The sequence below is a fragment of the Artibeus jamaicensis genome, unplaced genomic scaffold (genome assembly GCF_021234435.1).
Source record: "Artibeus jamaicensis isolate MK-2021 breed Jamaican fruit bat unplaced genomic scaffold, CSHL_Jam_final contig_548, whole genome shotgun sequence".
In the NCBI taxonomy this organism is placed as follows: Eukaryota; Metazoa; Chordata; class Mammalia; order Chiroptera; family Phyllostomidae; genus Artibeus; species Artibeus jamaicensis.
The window spans coordinates 677,202-699,432 of record NW_026521883.1 but is presented as its reverse complement, the minus strand read 5'-3'; the positions used below and the strand labels follow the sequence as shown (position 1 = coordinate 699,432).

The window sequence follows — 22,231 nt, the reverse complement described above, 5'->3', positions numbered from 1 at the left end:
AATATGTACTCAAAGATGTTCGTAACCACAGTCTTAGGCTTTTTGTATTGGATTAGGAATAGCACAACACGTTCTTATTTTCTACTTTACAAATTAATTCTCCAAAAAGAATGCCTAATTACTGATGTTTTAAAATGATGCTTGACTTCTGGTCAAGATGCTGGCAGAGGTAAATATGGTTCTCCTCCTTGTACAACCACATCAAAATTTCAACTAAAGTATGCAACAACCATCACTCAGAAATCAAGCCGAGTAGAAGTATGAAAACTGGAATTAAAGAAACCACATCCATCCAGAGTGGTAGGAGGTATGGGAGACACAGAACGGGCTGGTTCCACACCCACATATGGTGGATAAAAATTCGGGAGGGATGTCTCAGGAGTGAGGAGTTCTAGCCTAACAACAAACCCCAGCCTAGGATTTTAGTGGCAGGAAGATAAGTCCCCATAACTTCTGGCTGCAAAACCCAGCAGGGATTGAGTTGGTGGAAGAAACTTCTGGAGTCCCAAGCAGTTGCTTTTAAAGAATCGACGAAGCACTTACTCAGACTCACTCCCTCCAAACTCTAGCACTGGGTTAGCAGCTTGAAAAGCACCAGTGGCATACATGGAGGAACTGAAGTGCCTGGCATTAAGAGGGGAGCCCTTCCCCTAAAGAGCCAAAGAGCTAAAGAGCCGGCAGGCAGGCGCCACATCTGAGTCTTCATCAACCTGGCTAAAACAGTTGCCCCATCCTGAAGATCTCCTGAGGCTCTCTCCCACCCAACTTATGGGCCCACCCAAGCTGTTAACAGAGACCTTTCCACATGAATGGCTGGTTTTGGCTCATACTTCACAATTTCCTAAGTCCTCTTAAATAACCAATAGCCATCCACTGTGAGCCCCCAGCACCTGTACCTCTTGCTGAATGGCCCCAAACCGGCACTAGCAGCAGCAAGCCTAGTTTCACAGCTTGGCTTTGCCTGGGAACCTCCAAGCCTAGCACCAGCCAGATTGCTTTATAGCTCAGGCAGGGTGGCCCTGGGCATAACACAGGTGGGGGCTGACCTTGGCCTGCACCCCGCAGGAAACCCTCGAGTCAGCACACCCAGTGGACCGTTACCACATCAGAGCACCCATCCTGCCTCTGCACGGTTAATCCTCGACGGAGGGTGGAGATTTGTGGTCATTGGTCATAGTCAGTCCTTGCAGCTGACTGGCCTAGGTAAATCCCTCCCCATTGATCTGCCAACAGATGAAGCCGAGAATCACATCAGTGATTTGGAACATAAGGAAGCAAAAAGCAACCAATCAGAATTACAAGAAAAAAAAAGAATGCAATAAAACAAGGATAGAGTAAGTGGCTTCTGGGACAACCTTAAGAGGTCCAACATTTGTATCAAAGGGGTGCCAGAAGGACAAGAGAAAGAGCAAGAAATTGGAAATCTATTTGAAAAAATAGTGAAAGAAAACTTCCCTAATTGGTGAGGGAAACAGACATGCAAGTCCAGGAAGCACAGAGAGTCTCAAGATGGCTGCAAAGAGGCCCACTCCAAGACATATCATAATTAAAATGCCAATCGTTAAAGAGAATCTTAAAAGCAGCAAGAGAAAAGCAGTTAGTTACGTACAGAGGAGTGCTCATAAGACTGTCAGCTGATTTCTCAAAAGAAATTTTTCAGGTTAGAAGGGATTGGCAAGAAATATTTGAAGTCCTGAAAAGTAGGAACCTACAGCCAAGATTGCTCTTTCCAGCAAAGATATCATTTAGAATTGAAGGGCAGATAAAAGAGTTTTACAGACAAGAAAAAACTAAAGGAGTTTACCATCACAAAACCATTATTATATGAAAGGGACTTATTTAAGAAAAAGAAGATCAAACCTAGAAACAATAAAATGGCAGTAAACATGTATCTGTCAACTGAATCTAAAAAACAAACTGAGCAAACAAGAACAGAGACAGAATCATGGATATGGAGAATGTTTTGATGGTTGCCACATGGGAGGGGGATATGGGAAAGTGGGTGAAAGGGCATTAAAAAGTGCAAATAGGTAGTTACAGAATAGCCCTGTGGATGTAAAGTACAGTTATAGGAATTGGAGTAGCCAAAGAACCTATACATGTGGCCCATGAACATAACAGTGGTGTGGGGATTGCCTGTGGTAGTTACGGGTGCTGCGTGGAGAGGGGTAAAGGGGGATAAATTGGGACAATTGAAGTAGCATAATAACATAATTAAAAAAATAACATGTTGTCTTTTAGAATCAAAGAATGTCTTTTTAAAGATAAACATATGTACCTTAGTTCATTCATGTGTATTGGTATATTTGTTAACAGTACACTTTTCTCCCTCTCCTTTTTTGTTCCTACTTATGAAAGGATATTTTGGAACAGAACGAAGCTTTGAAAGCTCAAATCCAACAATTCCATTCCCAGATAGCAGCCCAGGTAATAGTGCTTTCTTACTGCTTATCATTACTAATAGCTTCCTAGCTGTGTAACTCATCATCTCAGTGCCTGTTGAGTTCTGAGCACTGGACTAGTGCTGAGGGAAAATGATCCAAATCCAGCTAATTGAGAGGTGGGTTAGAGAGTTTTTTGTTTAGGAAGAGAAAAATGTCCACAATTCTGTCAATAAAGGGGAGAAATTGGTCAGATGTTGTCAAGATAGTATTTTGTGTATGAGAAGTGCTCACTAATACTGACTAGGTGTAGAACAAGTTTTATACACCCTCAGGGTATACCGGTGTGTTAACCATGACTCTCCTGTTACCAATGCAAAAGGATCATTTTAAGATTTATATTTCAGTATAGTGAGTGGGGAAAACGTCCAAAATTTTGCAAGTGGCATTACAAGACCTGTTTTTCTTTGGGAGCATTTTTGTGGAACATGATAGGTAGGTAGTTACAGGTATAGTCTTTAGAATGTAAACAATAGAACATTCTAGAAAAAATTGAAAACATTCCTGAGTACTCGTTTCCATAATACACATACTGTGAATTTTAATTCTTCAACTTTATCATTCTAAAAATTGGTTGTAGAAAAAGTATTGGCTAGAATACAAGTCACCTTTCTGTATAAAAAGTAATTTTAACATTATAAACTCATATTTTAGGGAGGCAAGACTAAAACATCAAAACTTTGAGATAGAAAATATTTTCTTTTCCAATTGCTTTTTTTGTAGAAACTATAGTCTAAAATTAATTGGGAAGAATTATTTAGCATAGGAAAGGATGTTTGTGTGTTTATGGATGTTTGTATATATATAAATTATCAATTCATATTGGATTGAAGTCAAGTTACTAGCTAAATGGTAGCTCTAGAAAATTTATTGGGAATTAAATACTTACAGGATGCTGTCAGTACCTTTAAAAAGTAAAGATGAGCATAGATAATGCCAAAATACTTAGTTCTTACCTTAATCATGAACTGTATGATTTCATTATTGGAAATTGTTAGTTAGGAACAGAAGCACAGAGATGAAAAACAGCTGTGGCTGTTTCTCCTGGTTTGTTTTTGTTGGTTGTTGGTGATCAAATTAGCCTTCAAAATAATATCTACTATTTATTGCACACTCATCATGGGCCAGATGCTACCTTAATAATTTTATATACATTAAGTTTTAAATCTGTTATGATGATTATTGTACAACTTGTAAACTTTGTCTTATATGCTTTATGTTGACATCTATTTTTATTTCTTAGACCTCTGCTTCAGTTCTCGCAGAAGAATTACATAAAGTGTAAGCCTGCCTTTCTACATTTCTCTTACAATTGCTTAGTCACCATTAACAGATACCTGTTAGATTCAGCACTTAGGATTAATTTTATATTGTATCTTGTTCAGAAAATACTCTCAAGTAGATTTGGAACAACTTTTGCTCCCCTCTCCCCTAATACGCCCCTAGTGATCTGTACTGTATCAGGAAAGGTGTTTTTATGTGTTCCTCACAAAAAGAGTTGGGGAAATTTTTTTCATGTGGGCTTAAGCAGTTACGTGGGAGAGGTAATTGTGGTTTGAAATCAGTGGAAGTAAATTAGTTTTTGTGTCTAATAGGCAGTTGTAGGTACTCTGTATCTTAATTGATGGTGGTGCCCAAAACAAAGTTCTGGGTTTTTTTGTGTTATGTAATTGAGTTCAAAGGCCTAAAATACAGTTTTGACATGCTCGTAATTAAAAAAAAAATTAATTCTTTGATCTGAAATTTTAAAATAGGGATAGGTATTTTAGGGAGCTGTAGTAATGCATATGACAGTGATTCCTAAACTGAAAGGAGCTAACAAATGGGAGGTACGTTTACATGAGAAACTATTGAAGTGAGGATGATCATGTTTAAGGCTTTTTTTAACCATTTGATTTGTGATTTGACTTCTGAATGTTTATTGAATGTACAAATGTATTTCTTGTTAAAGGATTGCAGAAAAGGATAAGCAGATAAAGCAGACTGAAGATTCTTTAGCGAATCAACATGATCATTTAACAAGTAAAGAGGAGGAACTTAAGGTACAGTAATTATTATAAACGGCTGCAGTATTTTATAGACATTGAATTACCCTGATCTTGCAGTCAGTATATGAGTCTGTGAAGAATGGGAAAATACTCCAGAATTCATTTGAAAAGTGTTTTTCTAAACGGCATCATCCCTTTTAGCCATCTAAGAGGAAAAAAGTTTTTCTCACATGATCTAATTTATAATAATTGGGGAAATATGCTAAATAACAGATATTAATGATTTTCTAATTTAAGAAATTATAATGTGAGACTTTGAAGCCTTTGCTTAAATAGAAGAGATTTACAACTTCAACGTCAGTTATATTAATATTTCTAATTCCATTTTTCCTTTTTATTCTAGGATATACAGAATATGAATTTTTTATTAAAAGCTGAAGTGCAGAAATTACAGGCCCGGGCAAATGAACAGGTAGATCTTGATTGCTTTTCAGCATTTACCTCAGATTTTCAGTTCATTTATACTTATACTATTGGTATTGCAAGCCCTCATTTTACTCTGTAGGTAGTGCATAAGGGTACTGACTACTCATGTCCGGCTGCATGGTGTGTTGTTGAGATCCTCTTTTGTTTGACTACGACTCTCACAACCCACTTAGATGCTAACTGTTTTCACGTTGAAATCAATGTTTGATCCAGTGAATAGACCACTTTTGAGATAACAGAGGAACAGTTATAACATTCTTACTGTGCTGATATGTTTTGGCCTTTTGCCATTTAATTTAAAAAGAGTATATCTTTTTATTAGGATAAAAGTTTGTCACTGAGAAGTACAAAATATTGGACAGCCAAAAATATTACAGCAATATATGATACTGCTTTAACTTTAGTTTACATATATGAACGTGTAACTTTTTAATATGTAAAAAATAAAAGAACAGTTGAGAGTGTTTCCTGAGAAATGATGTAATTCTAATCTCATTCTCTAAACACAGGCTGCTGCAGCACATGAACTGGAGAAAATGCAGAAAAGGTGAGTAATGTTTCGTCGTACATGGGGCTGTTCTATGTTTATGTCCAGTGTAATTACAGAACATATCGCTGCTTATAGCTGATAGTTCTGCACATAATTTATGTGAATTTTATGAATATATGAAGTATTTCAATTGATTTTTTTCCCCCATAGTATTCACGTTAAGGATGATAAAATAAGTTTGCTTGAAGAGCAGCTACAGTGTGAAATTGCAAACAAAATGGAAGAATTTAAGGTGTGTGATTAAGCTTGTCAACTCAGCTTTTTTGAAGAACCTTGTAGTAGTTTTCAGTTGAAGTGAATCTAGAAGTACTGAAGCAGTGTTTCTATAGTTCCTTTTGGTGGCTTATACAAATGGTGAATTTCATTGTACACTTTTTGCCTAGATTATCTTGTCTCTTAAATAGACTTTTGAAATTTGTTTTGCCACAGCTTTTTCCTCACAGTTTTCAGTTTCAGTTGGTAGTTTGTGATGGTTTTATCTGCCTCCATTGTTGGTGTGGTGCTAGTTTCTGGTTCATGGCGAACTAGCTTGAGTGCTGCAGAGCATTCTGATTGCCAGGGTGCATCTCTGTATGTAGTATGATTTCTTTTTCTTGCTTTTATTTAATAGGAATTCTGTCAGGTGTGTCCCACCTTTTGGCATCTCTGCACCACACTGGAAGAAGAAGAGTTGTCTTGGGCCACACGTTAAATACATTGTGACATACAGTCACAAAAAAATCTCATAACGTTTTAAGTAAATTTGTGATTTTGTATTGGGCTGTGTTCATAGCCATCCTGAGCTGCATGCAGCCCCAGGCCACAGGTTGAACACCCCTGTGTCCTCACGTAATGAAAGCAGGGTTTCCCAAATTCTGTTGGCACAAACTGTTCAACTCTTTGAAATACACATGAAAATAGCTTCAGCACCATTTTGGGATAAACCACATGACTGAATTAGGGGGCTCAGTAGAAATTGTGGTTTTAGAGATTATTGTACATGTACTTTATACTAGTAGTCTCGAATGTATTAATTGAAACTGAGAAATGGAACTGTGTAAGATTTGCATACTTATGTATGTCAGTATGTAATTTACCTATCTCTTTATTAGTACTTAAAACAATAACATGGGCTTGATTTATTTCAAGAACTCATTCAGATGATTGCTTTGTTAAAATTTTCTTAATAAAACAGTAATTTGAGATTCTGTATCCCAGATTTTAAGTGATCAAAACAAAGCATTACAATTAGAAGTTCAGAAGCTACAGACTCTTATTTCTGAACAGGTAAGGCTTTTCATGACTTACAAAGTAGAATATCCAATGTATTATAAGGTCTGCTTCTTCATTTTGAGAAATTTTGCTTAAGTATAGATATATCTTGTAATTGCATTTGTTTTTCCTGTGCTTATCATACAGCTAAATTAAGTAAAATAGAATTTTTCTTCCTGAGAGGAAGTTAATGCTGACATGTTTATCAGCACACACCCCTCCCCCCCCAAGAAAGAAGAGTGTAAAAGGATGCATAAGAGGAATTTTTAAAGCCATTTTGATATACTTGGCTCTCAAGATAAAAGTCTTTATACTTGGAGCCTGACTTTCTCTAAGGCAGCATGGTTTCTTAAAAAAGAGAATGGATTTGAAACCTAATCCAGCACTTTAAGCAGAGTGACACTGACCAAATTGTTTAACCTTTCTGAAACCTCTTGTTCCAAGTCTTTCCCATTTTATTTATTTCATAAACTTGGTAGATTGAAATGGGCAAGTTTATGTGCTTAGGCTAGTGCTTCACAGATAGCAGACATCTTAAATCTTAATAAGGGAAATCTTTCCCTTAGAATATTGACTTTTTCCGTCTCATTTCTAGCCCCTACCACCAGCACACTGTTTCTGTATTTATAGTCAGAACCGTACCAGCCTGGACAAGGATGGCTGCCTGAACCAGAGCCCCAGGCAGCATCCACTTGCTGCCTGTTTCTGAGACTTGCCTTCATACTCTTCTTCTGTACAGCTCTTCAAATTTCAGTTTTAAAAAATATTCTAGAAATTCTTGACACATTAAAATAGAAGCTTTGTTTTTAATACCGTTAAATTTTTAGAATGCACTTTTATTAGAAGCTGAAATGTAAGTTATTGCAAACAGAAGCTCTTATTTTATAGGTTTGTGCTTCCTTTTTTATTTTAAAATTCACATTTATACAGGTATTGAATTGTTATAAGTAGCTGTGCCAAATGCCATGGAAGTATTTTGTTAACATCTGTTTACTTGTCAAGAAGTAATCCACTTATTTTTCTCCCCTGTTCAGTTGATATTAAGTGCTTTGCTTAATTTTTATCATTTGTATTTTCTTTACCCTTACAGACTAAAGGTGAGAAAATTCTGAATAGATATTTGGTGCAGGCATTTGACTTTATGCCTCTATAATCCTAAAATGGTGTTAAATCTTAATTTAAATCTTAATCTTATCACACTTTGTTGTGGTATAGTTTATAAGAGATACAGTATTTCAATTGTATTTTGTTTTCCATTACCATTTAGTACTACTACTTAATTTATCGTCCATCTCTGAAGTCTGGTTGTGTCTTACAGTCTCTAGTTTCAGTTTAGTTGGCAGCCTTTTAAATTTTGAGTACCTAAATACTGGCTGTCAGATGCAACACAATGACTTAGATTAGATTAAATATGATAGGTGTTTTTCGGTTGTGTTAATTCTTACCCAGAAAAGCAGAATGTATTTTTTGTAAGTTGGTTATCAGAGATTCTGGAACACCTATTTGAATATATACAGTTCATACTTTCTAAAATTAAGTTCATGGGAGATAGAAACAAATGCCTAGAAACTTCTGAATCTATCCTAAAATTTCAGTCGTAGAGGTGCTGGTAACTCCTCCTGAATTTTAAAAAACATTTAAACTTTTGTTCTGTACCAAAAATGGCATTCTCCATCATTAGACAAGAGTAAAACCATTAGCTCTAAATTTTTCATTTTCTTAAAGTTAGGTAATATGATGCCCTAAAACTTGCTATTCTAGTATCTTATGTAAACTATCACATGTAGCAGTTAATAATTTAAAAAAACATTTTTTAAGCTCCAATTTCTTTCTTAGCCTTTTATCTACTGTAAGGTTTCTGTGTACTTTTAAATATTATTAAAATAACTTTTAGCATCAGATTGATTTAAAATAAGTTTTATAAATAGTCCATAGAACAAAATTTCAGTCATTAAGTCTTTTTTTTTATTTGCTTAAAAATTATTCAATAAGAGTGGAAACTCACTTTGTGGTACTAAGTTAAGCTCCTTGGTTATTAGATTTTTTCCTCTTGTTCTGAAAGCTCTTTTTTTAAAAAAAATTGTAATAAGCATATGACTAGTGGTTTTTTGGTTATAGTTCTGACTTAGCTGTCTCATCTTGGCAGACCAAGAACCATCTCTAGGACCTTTTTTTCTATTCATTTTTATTGCTATTGGTAATGAAAGAAAAGATAAAGATTAGTATAATTTTCATTTTTTCCATTTCTACCTTTCTTTAACCCTTTGCTACCCACGAGTCAGAATTCCAAGTGACAGTTGAGAGATGAACAGTTCAGTTATGAAGGACTACAGGGCAAAAGGACTAAAAAAAGTTTGGTCCTTTTGCCCCATGGATTTATATTCTGGAGGAAAAGATTAAGTTTATTGAAGCCGAAACCATCAGTGATGCCAGGTTGTTGTTTCTTGAGGTGTAGGAAGCAGAAAGACAGCAAATACTGGGTAAGGCAACCTGTCAGTACACTAAAGAAGAGAAAGCTCCCTTTGGGATGTCAGCCTGTGGATAGGTGATGCAAATAGATTACTTACAGAAATCTCCTTGATCTGAATAAAACAAAACTTTCTTGGGGTGGGGGTTCTTGGGTGTCCTTTTTATTTATTGGTTAGGCCACTGTGTTTTTGAGCACCCACTATGTACCCAGTGCCTTAGGGACACTCAGCCCCAGCCCTTGCCTCTGGGAGCTCATAGTTCAGCCAGTTGGGCCCAGAGAAGTGTGTAGGGCATGAAGTCCTTTTATTTTTCAGCATCTTGACTTTAGCAGAGGAGCAGCATGGCTTTTTATTCTTCTTTTTTAAAGTTATTTATTTTCAGAGAGGGGGAAGGGAGGGAGAAAGAGATGGTGAGAACCGTCCATGTATGGGAGAAACATCATTTGGTTGCATCTCATACAATCCCAACCAGGGACCTTGCCCACAACCCAGGTGTGTGCCCTGACTGGGAACCAAACAGGAGACCTTCTGGTACACAGAATGGTACTCAATCCACTGAGCCACACCAGCCAGGGCAACTTTTTATCCTCATTCTATTAGATTTTTAAAATTCAGTGATTAAGCCCTGGCTGGTGTGACTCAGTGGATAGAGTGCCAGCCTGTGAACCAAACAGTTGTTGGTTTGATTTCCAGTCAGGGCGCGTGCCTGGATTGTGGGCCAGATCCCCAGTTGGGGATGTGTGAGAAGCAACCACACATTGATGTTTCCTTCCCTCTCTCTGTCCCCCTTCCCCCTCTCTAAAAATAAATAAGTAAAATCTTTTTAAAAGATTCAGTGATTAAGATTATTAAGTAATAAAACTATGGAGACAGGAAGTTTTTTCTCTTTGCCCTGTTTTCTGGTTGTATTTTATGTCAGAAGAATTCATTATTATATAAGATGCAGTTTTGAAAATCTTCTAGGGAAAAAAGTTGGATTGGATTAGAAATAATGTATAAGGTAAAAATGTTGGGTAGATGCTAAGCTGGGTCAGTTTTCTGGTTTGAATATTGAATGAGCCAGCTGTTAACCAAGAGTACTTGTTAAACTGTGACCCTATTAGTACTTGTTTACTAATTGAGTATGTTAGGAACTGTGCTACATGCTGAGGCTACAGAGATGAATGAGACTTGATTACAGTCCTCAAGAATATGGTTTAGTTTGGGAATAGATATATAGCACAGAAAAGTGTGAGGAATAAAATTCTCGAACTGTGTGTATGTTAGGAGGAAGACATAATGAATTCTGTTGGAAGGGGAGTGAGGGTGAAAGTGGGCACAGAAGGGACAGCTAAACCTGATTTTGAAAAATGGCTATGAATTTGACAAACGGCTAAGAGGTCGTCCAGGCCGTGGGGATATAGTGTTAAATGTCACGGTAGTGTATGAGAAACGTATATATTGAGAGCATATTGTAGAAGTGCAAAGTATGAGGTGTAAGGAGTAGAAAGTCACTAGGGCCTAATCATGAACTTTGTTTGTTGTGTGAGGACCATGAACTTGATTTAGCGTGAAAGTATGCTACTGAAGGCTGCTGTAAGAATGAGTAAGTGTTTTGTCTAGCATTTTAGGTACAGCACTCTGATGACAGTGCAGTGTTTGAATTTATGTAGGGGCATAGTATGCAGGACTCAAAGTAGAATAAACTAAATGGTTAGCTTGGCCTTAGTAGTGTTGTCTTTTTTTTTTAATTGAGCTTTAATTGATACATTGTATTAGTTTCAGGTGCACAGCATAATGATTTGATATTTTCGAATGTTGTGAAATGATCACTATAAGTGTAGTTAGGATCCATCACTATACATAGTTACAAATTTTGTGTTCTCTATTATGTGAGGTGGTATATTCATCAGAAATAAAGATGGGCAAAAATGATCTTGATGAAAGATTTGTTAATTTATTGCATGATATTTTTCACAGTTTATAAACCTGATTAAATATTCTCTTGAAGCTTCTATCTCCTTTCTGATGGCAGGAAAAAGTTTTCCTGTTTGGAAATTCTTCTGGTGTACCTCACAAAATAACCTTTATGGACTAGAGGCAGGGAGAAGAATTGGGGTGTTGTTTTAGCTGAGATCAGTAAAGCTGAGAGCCTAAACTAGGGCATAGAAGAAAAGTGGATGCATTTTAGGATTTGGATTTAAAATGGAAAAAAAAATAGTGTGTTACAAATGGTTGTAATAACATTGGAAAAAAATTGAGAAACTAGTGAAATTAGGAGAGGGCAGGTAGGGATGGGTGCCAGACAGTGTACCAGGAAAGAAAACCTCAGCCTGTTTTGTCAGGGTGCTTAGCTGCCTGAAGGCCTAGGGATGCTGAGGGGAAGCCCTACTTTTGGACACACAGTAAGTTATGACTGTGAGGACTTGTGTGTGTGTGGGGGGATGGCAGGAGGGGCCAACTTTTACATGTTGTGTTGTAATGCTTTACAAGGAGGATGTGTTCGTGTGTTGCTTCTGAAATTGATGATCAGTTCTAAGTATTGGTCTGGGTGGTAGTTATATAACATCAACGTGTTTGCCTATATAAATGTTGTACCTTAGTTTTGAAAGTTAAAAAATCTATTTATACAAAGAAAGAACAAAGCCTTTCCTGGCCTTCGAGACCTTAGAACCTTTGATTTTTTTGTATTTGAAGAACTGAATTTATTAATGTAAAGGACTTCAGACAAATTCTTTTCTCATCCTTAAGATTTTCTTTTGTAGTAATTCAAAAATTATTCGTAACATACTAGCCCATTTGGTACTTCATCATTTCCTCTTATGTAGCAGCTTCTCTTCTGTTTTAAGTTTGGTAAATTAATTCTTTAATTATTAGCAGTCTTCAAATATGGATCATTTTCCTAAATATTGGATTTATTTAAAATTAAACAATTTTCATAGAATTCTATTTCTAAAGTTTTACCCAATGCAAAGTTGGTAAACTAAACTCTTTTCGGTGATTTTTATTTTAGCCTAATAAAAATGTTGTGGAACAAATGGAAAAATGGTAAGAATTTATCATTTTCTTTTTATATTTCAATGACTCACTTCTACCAAATTTGAGATAACAGAATTATTAACTGTATTAATCTAGATTCTTAAAATCCCTTTTGTCCTTCATAATGGACAAGAGTGGCATGCTGTTGAGCGATTTGATTTGGGATTATATTAGGTTTGTGGGTGTTGTGTGTGACTGAGTTACTTGTTTAGGTTAACATGTAAACATGCATTACTTGAACACATTTTGCTTAATTGGTAAAGAAGAAGTACCCTTAGACCATAATCAGTTATCCTCAGAAATGTTTCTAGAATTAAATATTATGAGGAATGATGGACACAGGAGTTAGTCCATGTAAAATATTTAGGAATGATGTTACTCATTTACCTTATAAAATAGTTCACACATATGTTTTAAATTTATAATTACAGCATTCAAGAAAAAGATGAGAAGTTGAAGACTGTAGAAGAATTACTTGAAACTGGACTTATTCAAGTGGCCACTAAAGAAGAGGAACTGAATGTAAAGCACTTTTAGATTTGTTTCTCTTACTTTGTGTAAGATTTTTCCCATAGCTTTTAAGCTGCATGAGTTACCCACATTTTATAACATTTTTTCATTAGATTTAAGATTTTATTAGAAATAGAAAAATGCATAATTGCTTATAGCATTTGTTGCTTTAATGATGTAGATACTATTGTTATGGTTTGTAAATATGCTTCCTTCCACCCATGTTCAAATGATTTTTTAAAATATATTTTATTGATTTTTCCATTACAGTTGTCCTATTCCCCCCTTCATTCCCCTCCATCCTGCACATCCCTTCCCCACCATCCCCCCTTTTGTTTATGTCCATGTGTCACAAGTTCTTTAGATTCTACATTTCCCCTACTATTCTTGCCCTCCCCCCTGTCTATTTTCTACCTACCATCTATGCTACTTATACTCTGTACCTTCTCCCCCCTTCTCCTCCTTCCAGTTCCCTGTTGCTAACCCTCCATGTGATCTCCATTTCTATGGTTCTGCTCCTGATTTAGCTGTCCTCCCATGCTCAAATTATAATCAGTGATAACCAGCAGACTTCATAAGTTCATGAAATAATATTAGAGGCCAGGGAAAGGAGAGACTGCAGCTCTCTTTTATGGTTATCATTAACTACTTTGAGTAGGATGGATAGGGTGCTGGAAGAAATAATTTAAAAAGATGATTTTGAGTTTAGCATGACAAATGGTGTGCTTTGTGGTTGTAAGATTGTGGAAACATCAACAGAAATACTTGTGGGGATAATTGAGTTAAAAATCTATTTGGTTAGCTCTAGAAGTTACAGGATTGTAGACTGGTAGAAGAAGTGAGGTTTTTGGGCCTTCCAGAGAGAGAGAGAGAGTCATCTAAAGAAAAACGAGAAGCTTGTTTATTTTGAAATAGCTATTTTTTTCAGAAAATTAAAGTATGTTCTCCTTATGTGTCTTTGAAAAAGGCAATAAGAACAGAAAATTCATCCTTGATGAAAGAAGTTCAAGACTTAAAGGCTAAGCAAAATGATCAGGTAATATATTAGATCCTGCAACCATTTTCTTTAAAACAGTGAACAAACCTGTTACATTCAAACATAAGCAAAAATGTATTGTTTTGTCTGTTTCTGCCTTCTGCAAAGTGGGATTTGTCAATTACAGTTTTACTCTGTAAATCATTAGTGACTTGTTTATCATTAGTAGAGGCAGCAGTTTATTGGATGCTGACTATCTCAAGCACTAGGTAGAGTACTCTACATAGGAAGTCATTGCTTCTTATGACAAGTGATAAAAGGTTTTAAGTACACTAATAGAAAGTGAGATTCATTTAAATAATGGTAGAAGAGGCTACAAAAAATAGGTAATTTTTAAAAAAAGATTTTATTTATTTTTAGAGAGGAGAAGAGAGGGGGAAAGAGGGGGAGAAACATCAATGTGTGGTTGCCTCTCAAGCACCCCCTTCTGGGGAACCTGGCTTGCAACGCAGGCATGTGCCCTGACTGGCAGTTGAACTGGGGTCCCTCGGGTTTGCAGGCTGGCACTCAGTCCACTGAGCCACACAAGCCAGGGCAAAAATTATGTAATTTTTTAGTTGAATTTTTCTCTTTATCTTGTTAGCATTATTAATTCTGTAATTTTAGCATTTATGTTTTGATTTTTCTTTTGGCCTGCACTTACCATAAGTAGCCTTAAAGCTGCTTACTTTGAAAGTGCTTCTCATTTTCATAATTATGACATTAAAATCTGGTAAGAATTAATTCCTGGGTTTACTTTTCCCGTTTGGATTTTGTTGTACCGGGAAATTTAAAGATATATTTTCTATTTCTCACCCGTTTATATTTAGGCCACATGATTAACTAGGATTACTTTCTATTTCCAGGTCTCTTTTGCATCTCTAGTTGAAGAACTTAAAAAAGTGTAAGTGGTGACATTATTAAACTGGTCTTTCTCTTTTGGTCTGTTTTCTTAGTGCTGATGAATCTTGTTTTATTGTGCAGTTGAGATAGTTGATGTGTGTTAGTTTACCTTTCACTCTAGAATTTTTCATTGATGGAGTAGGCTGTGATTTCCTCAGTACAATGTGATTGCTAAAAAATTTATTTCCATAATTGATTCCATTTATTTTCCTAACTTTTGACATTAAATGTTAATTTTCTGTTTCTGTGGTAGGAAGTACTAAACAATAGGCTTCATTGGATAGGGAGATAAGTTCCTTGCTTGTATCTCTTTCTGAGATGTCTATGAAGTTCGATGTCATAATTGTGTGTAGGTCTGTCACAGCTTTTGTTGCTGTAAGAGCCAATGTTGTTGAGAGGAGCTTGATTCTCTTTACTGTTCTTCAGGGTACGAGTCTTTTATTCTTTTGTGTACTTATGAGGCTTGTCACCAGCTTCTTGCATGCATAGGGTTCAGTCCCCTGGTAGTTACTGATTATTTCTCGTGTAGAAAGAGCTTTAAGTATTTCTACTATGCCTCCTATTTGTTATTTTACTTAAAATGGGGAGAATTCATTTGGTGAGCTTTTTCATGATTCGGTGCTATTCTTAGTTGGTGATGATTTCGATTCAAGTTTAATACTGCATTTCTTTAAGAATTCATGAGAAAGATGGAAAGATCAAGTCTGTGGAAGAGCTTCTGGAAGCTGAACTTCTCAAAGTTGCTAATAAGGAGAAAACTATTCAGGTACTGTGAGAGAGAAAACTGTGTTGTTTGTTTTTGTTTATCAACTTTGGTGAATACCATTTAATTTCATGTGTTTGTCTGTACATTGCATTTTATGTCAATTTCTGTGTTTCCATTGTCCAATCTTGTCTGTTTTGTCATTGTCAAGGATTTGAAACAGGAAATAGAGGCTCTAAAAGAAGAAATAGGAAATGTCCAGCTTGAAAAGGCTCAACAGGTAAAAATCCCAGAGCCATAGCATGAGAGATATGTTAGTGTATATGTATTTATGAGCTCTTTGGTTTTTTTTCTTGTTTCTTGGGGGAAAAAAACTTTTAGTAGTGTGATGTAAGTATATTGGGTTACTCACTTTTTATTTTTTGCCTGATTTGAGAAAATGTTCTTGATATTTTAATCACTATGTTTGAACTCTTAAAGATTCTTTTTTAGAAAAATTTTGTATTGTTTCATTTTAGTTTACCAATTTAAAACACAAAACACTTTGGTAAATCTGTTAACATTTTCTTAACTGCATGGACTGAAATGTTTTGTTATAGAATATGTATTGCTCAATATTTGCCTTTGGAACAAAGTACAGATTTCATTGGAGGATTTCAGAGGTAGAAGTGGTTACTGGAAATAGATGGGTTTTGGTGAATTTAATCTAATAAGGCTTCATTGAAAAAAGGTGAGATTGCATGGAAGAGATGATTCATTCATTCATCCAACAAATTCATTCAACAACATTGGAGTTCCCCCTACTTGTCAAAGCATTATGTTAGTGATTAAAGATAATGTACTGAATGAAATGGAGTATTATGATGAAAAGATAAGACTCCTCTAAATATAGATTGAGAGGTCAGGAAAGTCTCCTGAGGAATTGACATCTAAGCCAAAATCTGAAGGGACTACATGGGATAAAAGGTTCTATTATAAACTGTGTATGATAAGAAAAGGAGATTAAAGAGGAACAGTGCAGAGTGCTGCTGAGTAGCTGGCCTGGAAGGCTCAGAAGGAAGAGCTCTGATATGGTAGGGAGGTTTGTGGGTGGTTTAATGTTTTAATTTTCACAATCACAGAAGTATCACATTATTTAGACTCATTATTCATAACTATGTTTTTTACCACCACCTGCCCTCTTACCCTCATTTGTAATTTGTTGCTCTTACTATCATTGGAGTCAAGAAATGACGAAATTAAAACATATCTCACTTTGGCATGAATAATTCAGCTAGGATTTTCGTAATTTGCAATGTATCTGTTTTAAAGTTTATTATAAAACTTTAATAAGGTAAGTTGAAAGGATTATGAGTTGCTTTTTTTCTTTGTATTTCAGTTATGTATCACTTCTCAAGTTCAGGAGCTTCAGAACTTGTAAGTACCATTTCTTTCATTTCTCTTTAATCTCCCTTTTTCAGCAAGTTCAGTGCCATTATAATGAAAATCATAGCTTCTTTTTGTTTGATTTCAAGTAATATTCTAGGGGATATCAAATTATAACCTCAAGGTCTTAAGTTTTCATTAGGATTTAACCTATAAATTTTTAAAATGGGAATAAGGATAGAGTGGGAAGTTTTATTTTTCATGATTTATAATCTAAATATGAATTTAAATTGAGATGATGCTTTTTGCCCATTTTAATAGCCACTGTGAAACTGGCCATATATTTCATACTCAAACTAGTTGTAATAAGCTGTCTAAATTTGTATTGACTTAAACAGCTTGGTATGGGGTAAGAGTAGAGCTACCCTAATTTATTTAATATCTGGATCTATAGTGATAGATGGACTTAATCATCTTATGTTTATTTTGATATTCTAAAATCTTATATGTCTTTACATTTAAAATACTAACTTTTTAACTTAATTAGTTTGGGCTATAAATATAACCTAAAATACACTTTGCAGTAGATACTATTTTTGCTTTGTATGGCCCTATAACATTTTCATTGATAGTTCTTTTTAACTTATTGTCAGATTAAAAGGAAAGGAGGAAGATATGAATGCCATGAAGACTGTTTTAGAAGAGAAGGAGAAAGATCTAGCAAATAGAGGGAAATGGTTACAGGTGAGAAGATAAAAATAAAAGTAAACAACTTTTTGTTTTCAAAGATTTTATTTATTTTTAGACAGAGGGGAAGGGAAGGAGAAATAAAGGGAGAGAAACATTGATATGTGGTTGCCTGTCACACATCCCCCACCAGGGACCATTCCCCACAACCAAGGCATGTGCTTTGACTGGAAATCAAATGGCGACCCTTTAGTTTGCAGGCCAGCACTCAATCTTTTGAGCCACACCAGCCAGGGCTAAAGAACTTAACTTTATACTTGAATATCAATTCAGTTCAACCTATTCTTTTTCAGGATCTTCAAGAAGAAAATGAATCTTTGAAAGCTCATATTCAGGAGGTAACACAACATAACTTGAAAGAGGTATAGTATAAGCAGGTTACCAGCATATTACATAAGATGATCAATATTGATTTTACTGTATTAGAAAGCAAAGAAGGTAATATGTTCTCTGAGTTTCTTTGCTTTTAAAATTATTGTAAAACTTATAGACACAGACAACAGTATGGGAAGGGAATGTGGAGGTCATAAAGGGTAAATGGGGTGAAATATATGGTGACAGAAGATTTGGCTTTGGGTGGTGGGCACACAGTGCAATACACAGATGATGTATCACAGGGTTGTACACTCAAAACCTATATAATCTTGTTAACCAGCGTTACCCCAATGAATTTAATTTTAAAGGTTTGTGGGCTTCATGACATTACTGACGTGGAATTAGAAAGTTGTTTAATTTAATATTGATTAATAAAGATGTGTAACCTTTAAAAGATTATTGTTGTACCATAGATTTGTTGTTGATAAAATAAGTTAACTTTTTTATCCCTGTCAAGTCGGTTTTTTTCTTGATTTGTTAGCCTAAACCTAAAAGCAGTTTCTGTCCTCACATTTTCAGGTAGACTATTAAGCTTATCCTTAAGTGTCTGTATTTAATTGGTATATTAATGTCTAATTGTTTTAAAAAATGGATATTAAAAATTAAGTTAAAACTTTGTAATAGTCAATTTTTGTAAACTTAAGTGTTCTAAAAAGTCTGTTAACTAAAAAAATGAAAAAGCAAAACCTAAAAATAAAGAAAAATTAAGTTAAAATTCATTGTTTCTGTTTTATAAATGACAGTCTTAAATTTATCACATATAATTATGTTTTTATACTATTAGTGAGGTATTCTGTATATGTGTATATGTTATAGTACCTGGTCTTTTTAATGTTAGAACTAAAAGTGGGAATCTGTTTCATAGGTATGTTCTGCATCACAATTTGAAGAACTTGGGACTGTGTAAGTACACTTAGCCAGCATTGTAAAGAGCAAGTTCTCATTATTTTTCAAAACATGCTTGAATATTTTAACACATTTCTTCTATGTCATTAACTTTCTCATTAAGTAGGAATTGTAGTCCAGAGGCCCATAAGCAAAGTCTCTGTTCGGTATAATAAAACATGGGCCCTTTAGGTGCTTTCAAATACCTGGAGACTTTATCCTTTACAAACCCTTCAAATCCATTTTCTGAAATATTCTTTCTGCTCAGTATAGACTGATTTTATGTTTTTTCCTCAAAAAACTAAGTATGCAAATTTTGTAAAGAGAAGTTAGAACTATTTCAAGTTAAAATTATTTTAGTATTTGAAAGAATATATTTGAATTAACCAGATGCTAATTTTAACTGTAATCTTGATAATAAATATTTACTCTTTCCATAAAAGTAACTTGTTTACTGGGGAAAAGGGTATCTGCTGTTTTGTCAGGTATGCTGTGCAGAGTAGTAAAAATATTATATCTGATTAGCATAAGAGGTATTGGTCTTGTAGACATTTGCCTTAGAAAATTTTATATCCTACAAAGACTGTTTTCTTAAAGTAAATCAATTTACAGTGGTGAAAAGGGTACCTGGAGCTTATCTTTTTGGTCCCCTCTAGAATTACCTTTAAGAGATTTTTGCTTTGGTGTGATGTCATCAGTCTTTATTGATGTTTAAGAAGTAGCCTAATAATCTGTGTTTTTAGAAGTAAGACACTGAGAATATATATTAGGTCATTGCCTTCAGGAAGACAAAGGAGAGGTCTCTATTCTCGGCACTAAGATTGCTCATTTGTACAACTAATTGTCTTGTGGGTATTGTATAACTGTCTAGGTGCTTTTGTCACACTTGGTCATAGATTAGAATATGATTGTGGCCTATTTGTAGTAAGTATATAGATCTTTAAAGTATGTAATTTTAAATTTATTTCTACTTCACTTTTTTTTAAAGTTACTAGAGTATTTTGTAGGGGAAGCAGTTGTAGGTTTACATAAAAAATTGAGAGACAAGTATAGATTTCCCATATACCTCCCTCCACTATGTCCCTTATTATTTATGTCTTGTGTTAGTGGTACATTTGTTACGATTGATGAACCAAGATTGATACATTGTTATTAACTAAAGTTTATAGTTTCCATTAGGGTTCATTCTTTGTCTTGTATAGTTTATGGATTTTCAGGAATGTATAATAACATATATCCATTTTTACAGTATCATAAAGAAATAGTTTTGCTGTGCTAAAAGTCTCCTTCTTATGCTTCACCTACCCCTTCCTCCACCCCTCCCCTTCCTACCTTCCCACCTTTCCTGCCTTCCCTCCCCCAGCTGTTTGGCAGCCTCTGATCTTTTTACTGCCCATTATTTTGCCTTTTCCAGAAATGTCATATGATTTGAGTCATATAGTATGTACCCTTTTCAGATTAGCTTCTTTCACGTAGTAATATGCATTTAAGATTTGTTGTTTCTTTTTAGTTCTTAATTTCACTCTTTGTGTATGCATTTTTGTCATTTTTCTTACTTTTTAAAAAAAATTACTTATTTTTAGAGAAAGAGGAAGGGAGGGAGAAAGAAAGGGAGAGAAACATCAGTGTGTGGTTGCTTCTCGCATGCCCCCAACTGGGGACTTGGCCTACAACCTAGGCATGGGCCCTGACTGGGAATTGAACCGGTGACCCTTTGGTTCACAGGCTAGCACTCAGTCCACTGGGACACACCAGCCATGAGGCTTTTTGTCAGTTTTCAAGTAAACCTAGTAAACATGTTGAAATTAAGATGGGATAAAAATAATATTCAACTCAGCAAATATTTCAAAGCCTATTTTGTGCCTTCTGATACTAGGAATACTGAAATGGCTAAAATGGGTGTCTGCCTGAGGAAATATATAGTTAAACAGATCATTTCATATTGTTAAGTGTTATGCTAGAGAGATCTGTGTTTAAGGTGACAAAGGAAATTGGGATTCATGTGGTCTGTATATATAGTAAGACATATCTATGACGGATTAGAGAGAACCAGATTAAATTATATGTAGCATCTCTTTAGTACAAAGGTTTTGGAATAAAATTGTATTCCAAATTTAATCTAATTATGGCTTTCATTTAAAATTTTCATCCTAGATAAAGCTGTACTTCCTTAAGAACTATTAAGTATGAAATAAATTGTAGCAGTTTTAGGATGTACTTGATTTTGAGTTGAAAATTCTGGAAATAGTTGTTTTTTAAAACATTTATAAGTTGGTATAATATGGGAAGAAAGCTGATAGGAATTGTTTCTGCTATCTTTTTTTATCTTACAGATGAAATGGAGTCTGGTTGTCCTTTTCTTATGTGTATAACTAAATATAAGATCTTTGTAAAAATTCTAGGTTGAAAGAAAAGGAAAATGAAATGAAGAGAGTAGAAAGTATGCCAAAAGAGAGGGAGAGTGATCTTTCTAGCAAAACAAAGCTGCTACAGGTGAATATGCTTACTTAAAATAAATTTTGTGAATATTGTCTTTGGATGTTTGAAACAATTTTAACTACTACAAAAGAAAATAGAATACAGAATGACTCTTCCTCCCACCTACCTACTGGGTCTCATTCCTCAAAGATCACTTATTATATTTGATTGCATATCTTCTGAGAACATGCCCAAGCACAAGTGTGTAAGTAACCAAGCAAATCAGGGCTCGGCCACGTGGCGCCTTGATTCAGTGCCCAACAATTAGTGTTGGAGAAATCAGGTTTTTATTTACAGGTTTCCAAACTTGGCAGTGTGGAGAGCACTTCTCCTCAGTGCCCTGTCTGTCACAAAACCCAGCACTTCCCTTGCTCCCCAAAAGGCTGTAAGCCAAACCCACGCCCAGGAGTTCCCCACATCCTTATCTGTCCTTAAGCCGGTTGCTCACGCAGATCTCTGTCCTCTTTGGAAAATGCTCTCAGTGGGTCTCAGAGTTGCCGTCCACTGTGGCAGGTCTCTCCTTCCAGTCTCCTTCGGGATCTGGGGTGTCTCCGGAAAAACATGTGCCTTTTCCCTGAGGCAGCAGCACAGCTATTGCTTGCCATTGTTAACGCAAAGTGTCTTACTGACTCACCCTCTCCTCCTTCCCCCAGTTGAGGTGTGTGGGGAACATGCTCTGCTATTTTGGGGGACCTCTGCTCTGCACCCTGTTACAAGTATACTTAATCGTTTTTTGTATTTAACCATACATGTGTATTTTGCTCCCTCTCCCCCATTAATAATGTATTTGAGATCTTTGCACATAAACACTTTTCTGTCTTTTATTTTTAATGGCTTTATGGCATTAAAGCCTTTATGGAATTTTGTTTTACGGTTGTGTCATCCTAGTTTATGGATACCTAGATTATTTACAGTTGTGATTCTCGTTATGATAATTCTATGGTGAATATTCTTACACACAAATTTTCAATACTGTTGCTAGTATATCTGTACCTAAAATTCCTAAAAGTGAAATTATGATTCAGAGGTTTCTGCAGAGGTTTTTAAA

At 35.3% G+C, this 22,231-nt stretch overlaps 1 protein-coding gene across 8 annotated transcripts in view; it reads left to right on the top strand.

Moving 5' to 3' along the window:
- The window catches only part of KTN1 (kinectin 1), a 115,678-nt gene that overhangs the window by 62,388 nt on the left and 31,059 nt on the right, over positions 1–22,231 (top strand). For 7 of the 8 annotated variants that reach the window (XM_053670036.1, XM_037155627.2, XM_037155626.2 and 4 more), the window contains exons 12-29: positions 2,359–2,427; positions 3,685–3,722; positions 4,393–4,483; positions 4,833–4,901; positions 5,425–5,462; positions 5,616–5,697; positions 6,663–6,731; positions 12,177–12,211; positions 12,634–12,724; positions 13,680–13,748; positions 14,594–14,631; positions 15,306–15,396; positions 15,545–15,613; positions 16,712–16,749; positions 17,352–17,442; positions 17,739–17,807; positions 18,686–18,723; positions 21,108–21,198. In XM_053670036.1, coding sequence (XP_053526011.1) covers positions 2,359–2,427; positions 3,685–3,722; positions 4,393–4,483; positions 4,833–4,901; positions 5,425–5,462; positions 5,616–5,697; positions 6,663–6,731; positions 12,177–12,211; positions 12,634–12,724; positions 13,680–13,748; positions 14,594–14,631; positions 15,306–15,396; positions 15,545–15,613; positions 16,712–16,749; positions 17,352–17,442; positions 17,739–17,807; positions 18,686–18,723; positions 21,108–21,198 — 1,176 coding nt within the window. The remainder of the gene's footprint in view (positions 1–2,358; positions 2,428–3,684; positions 3,723–4,392; positions 4,484–4,832; positions 4,902–5,424; positions 5,463–5,615; positions 5,698–6,662; positions 6,732–12,176; positions 12,212–12,633; positions 12,725–13,679; positions 13,749–14,593; positions 14,632–15,305; positions 15,397–15,544; positions 15,614–16,711; positions 16,750–17,351; positions 17,443–17,738; positions 17,808–18,685; positions 18,724–21,107; positions 21,199–22,231) is intronic. The other variant, XM_037155623.2, reaches the window with a different exon arrangement.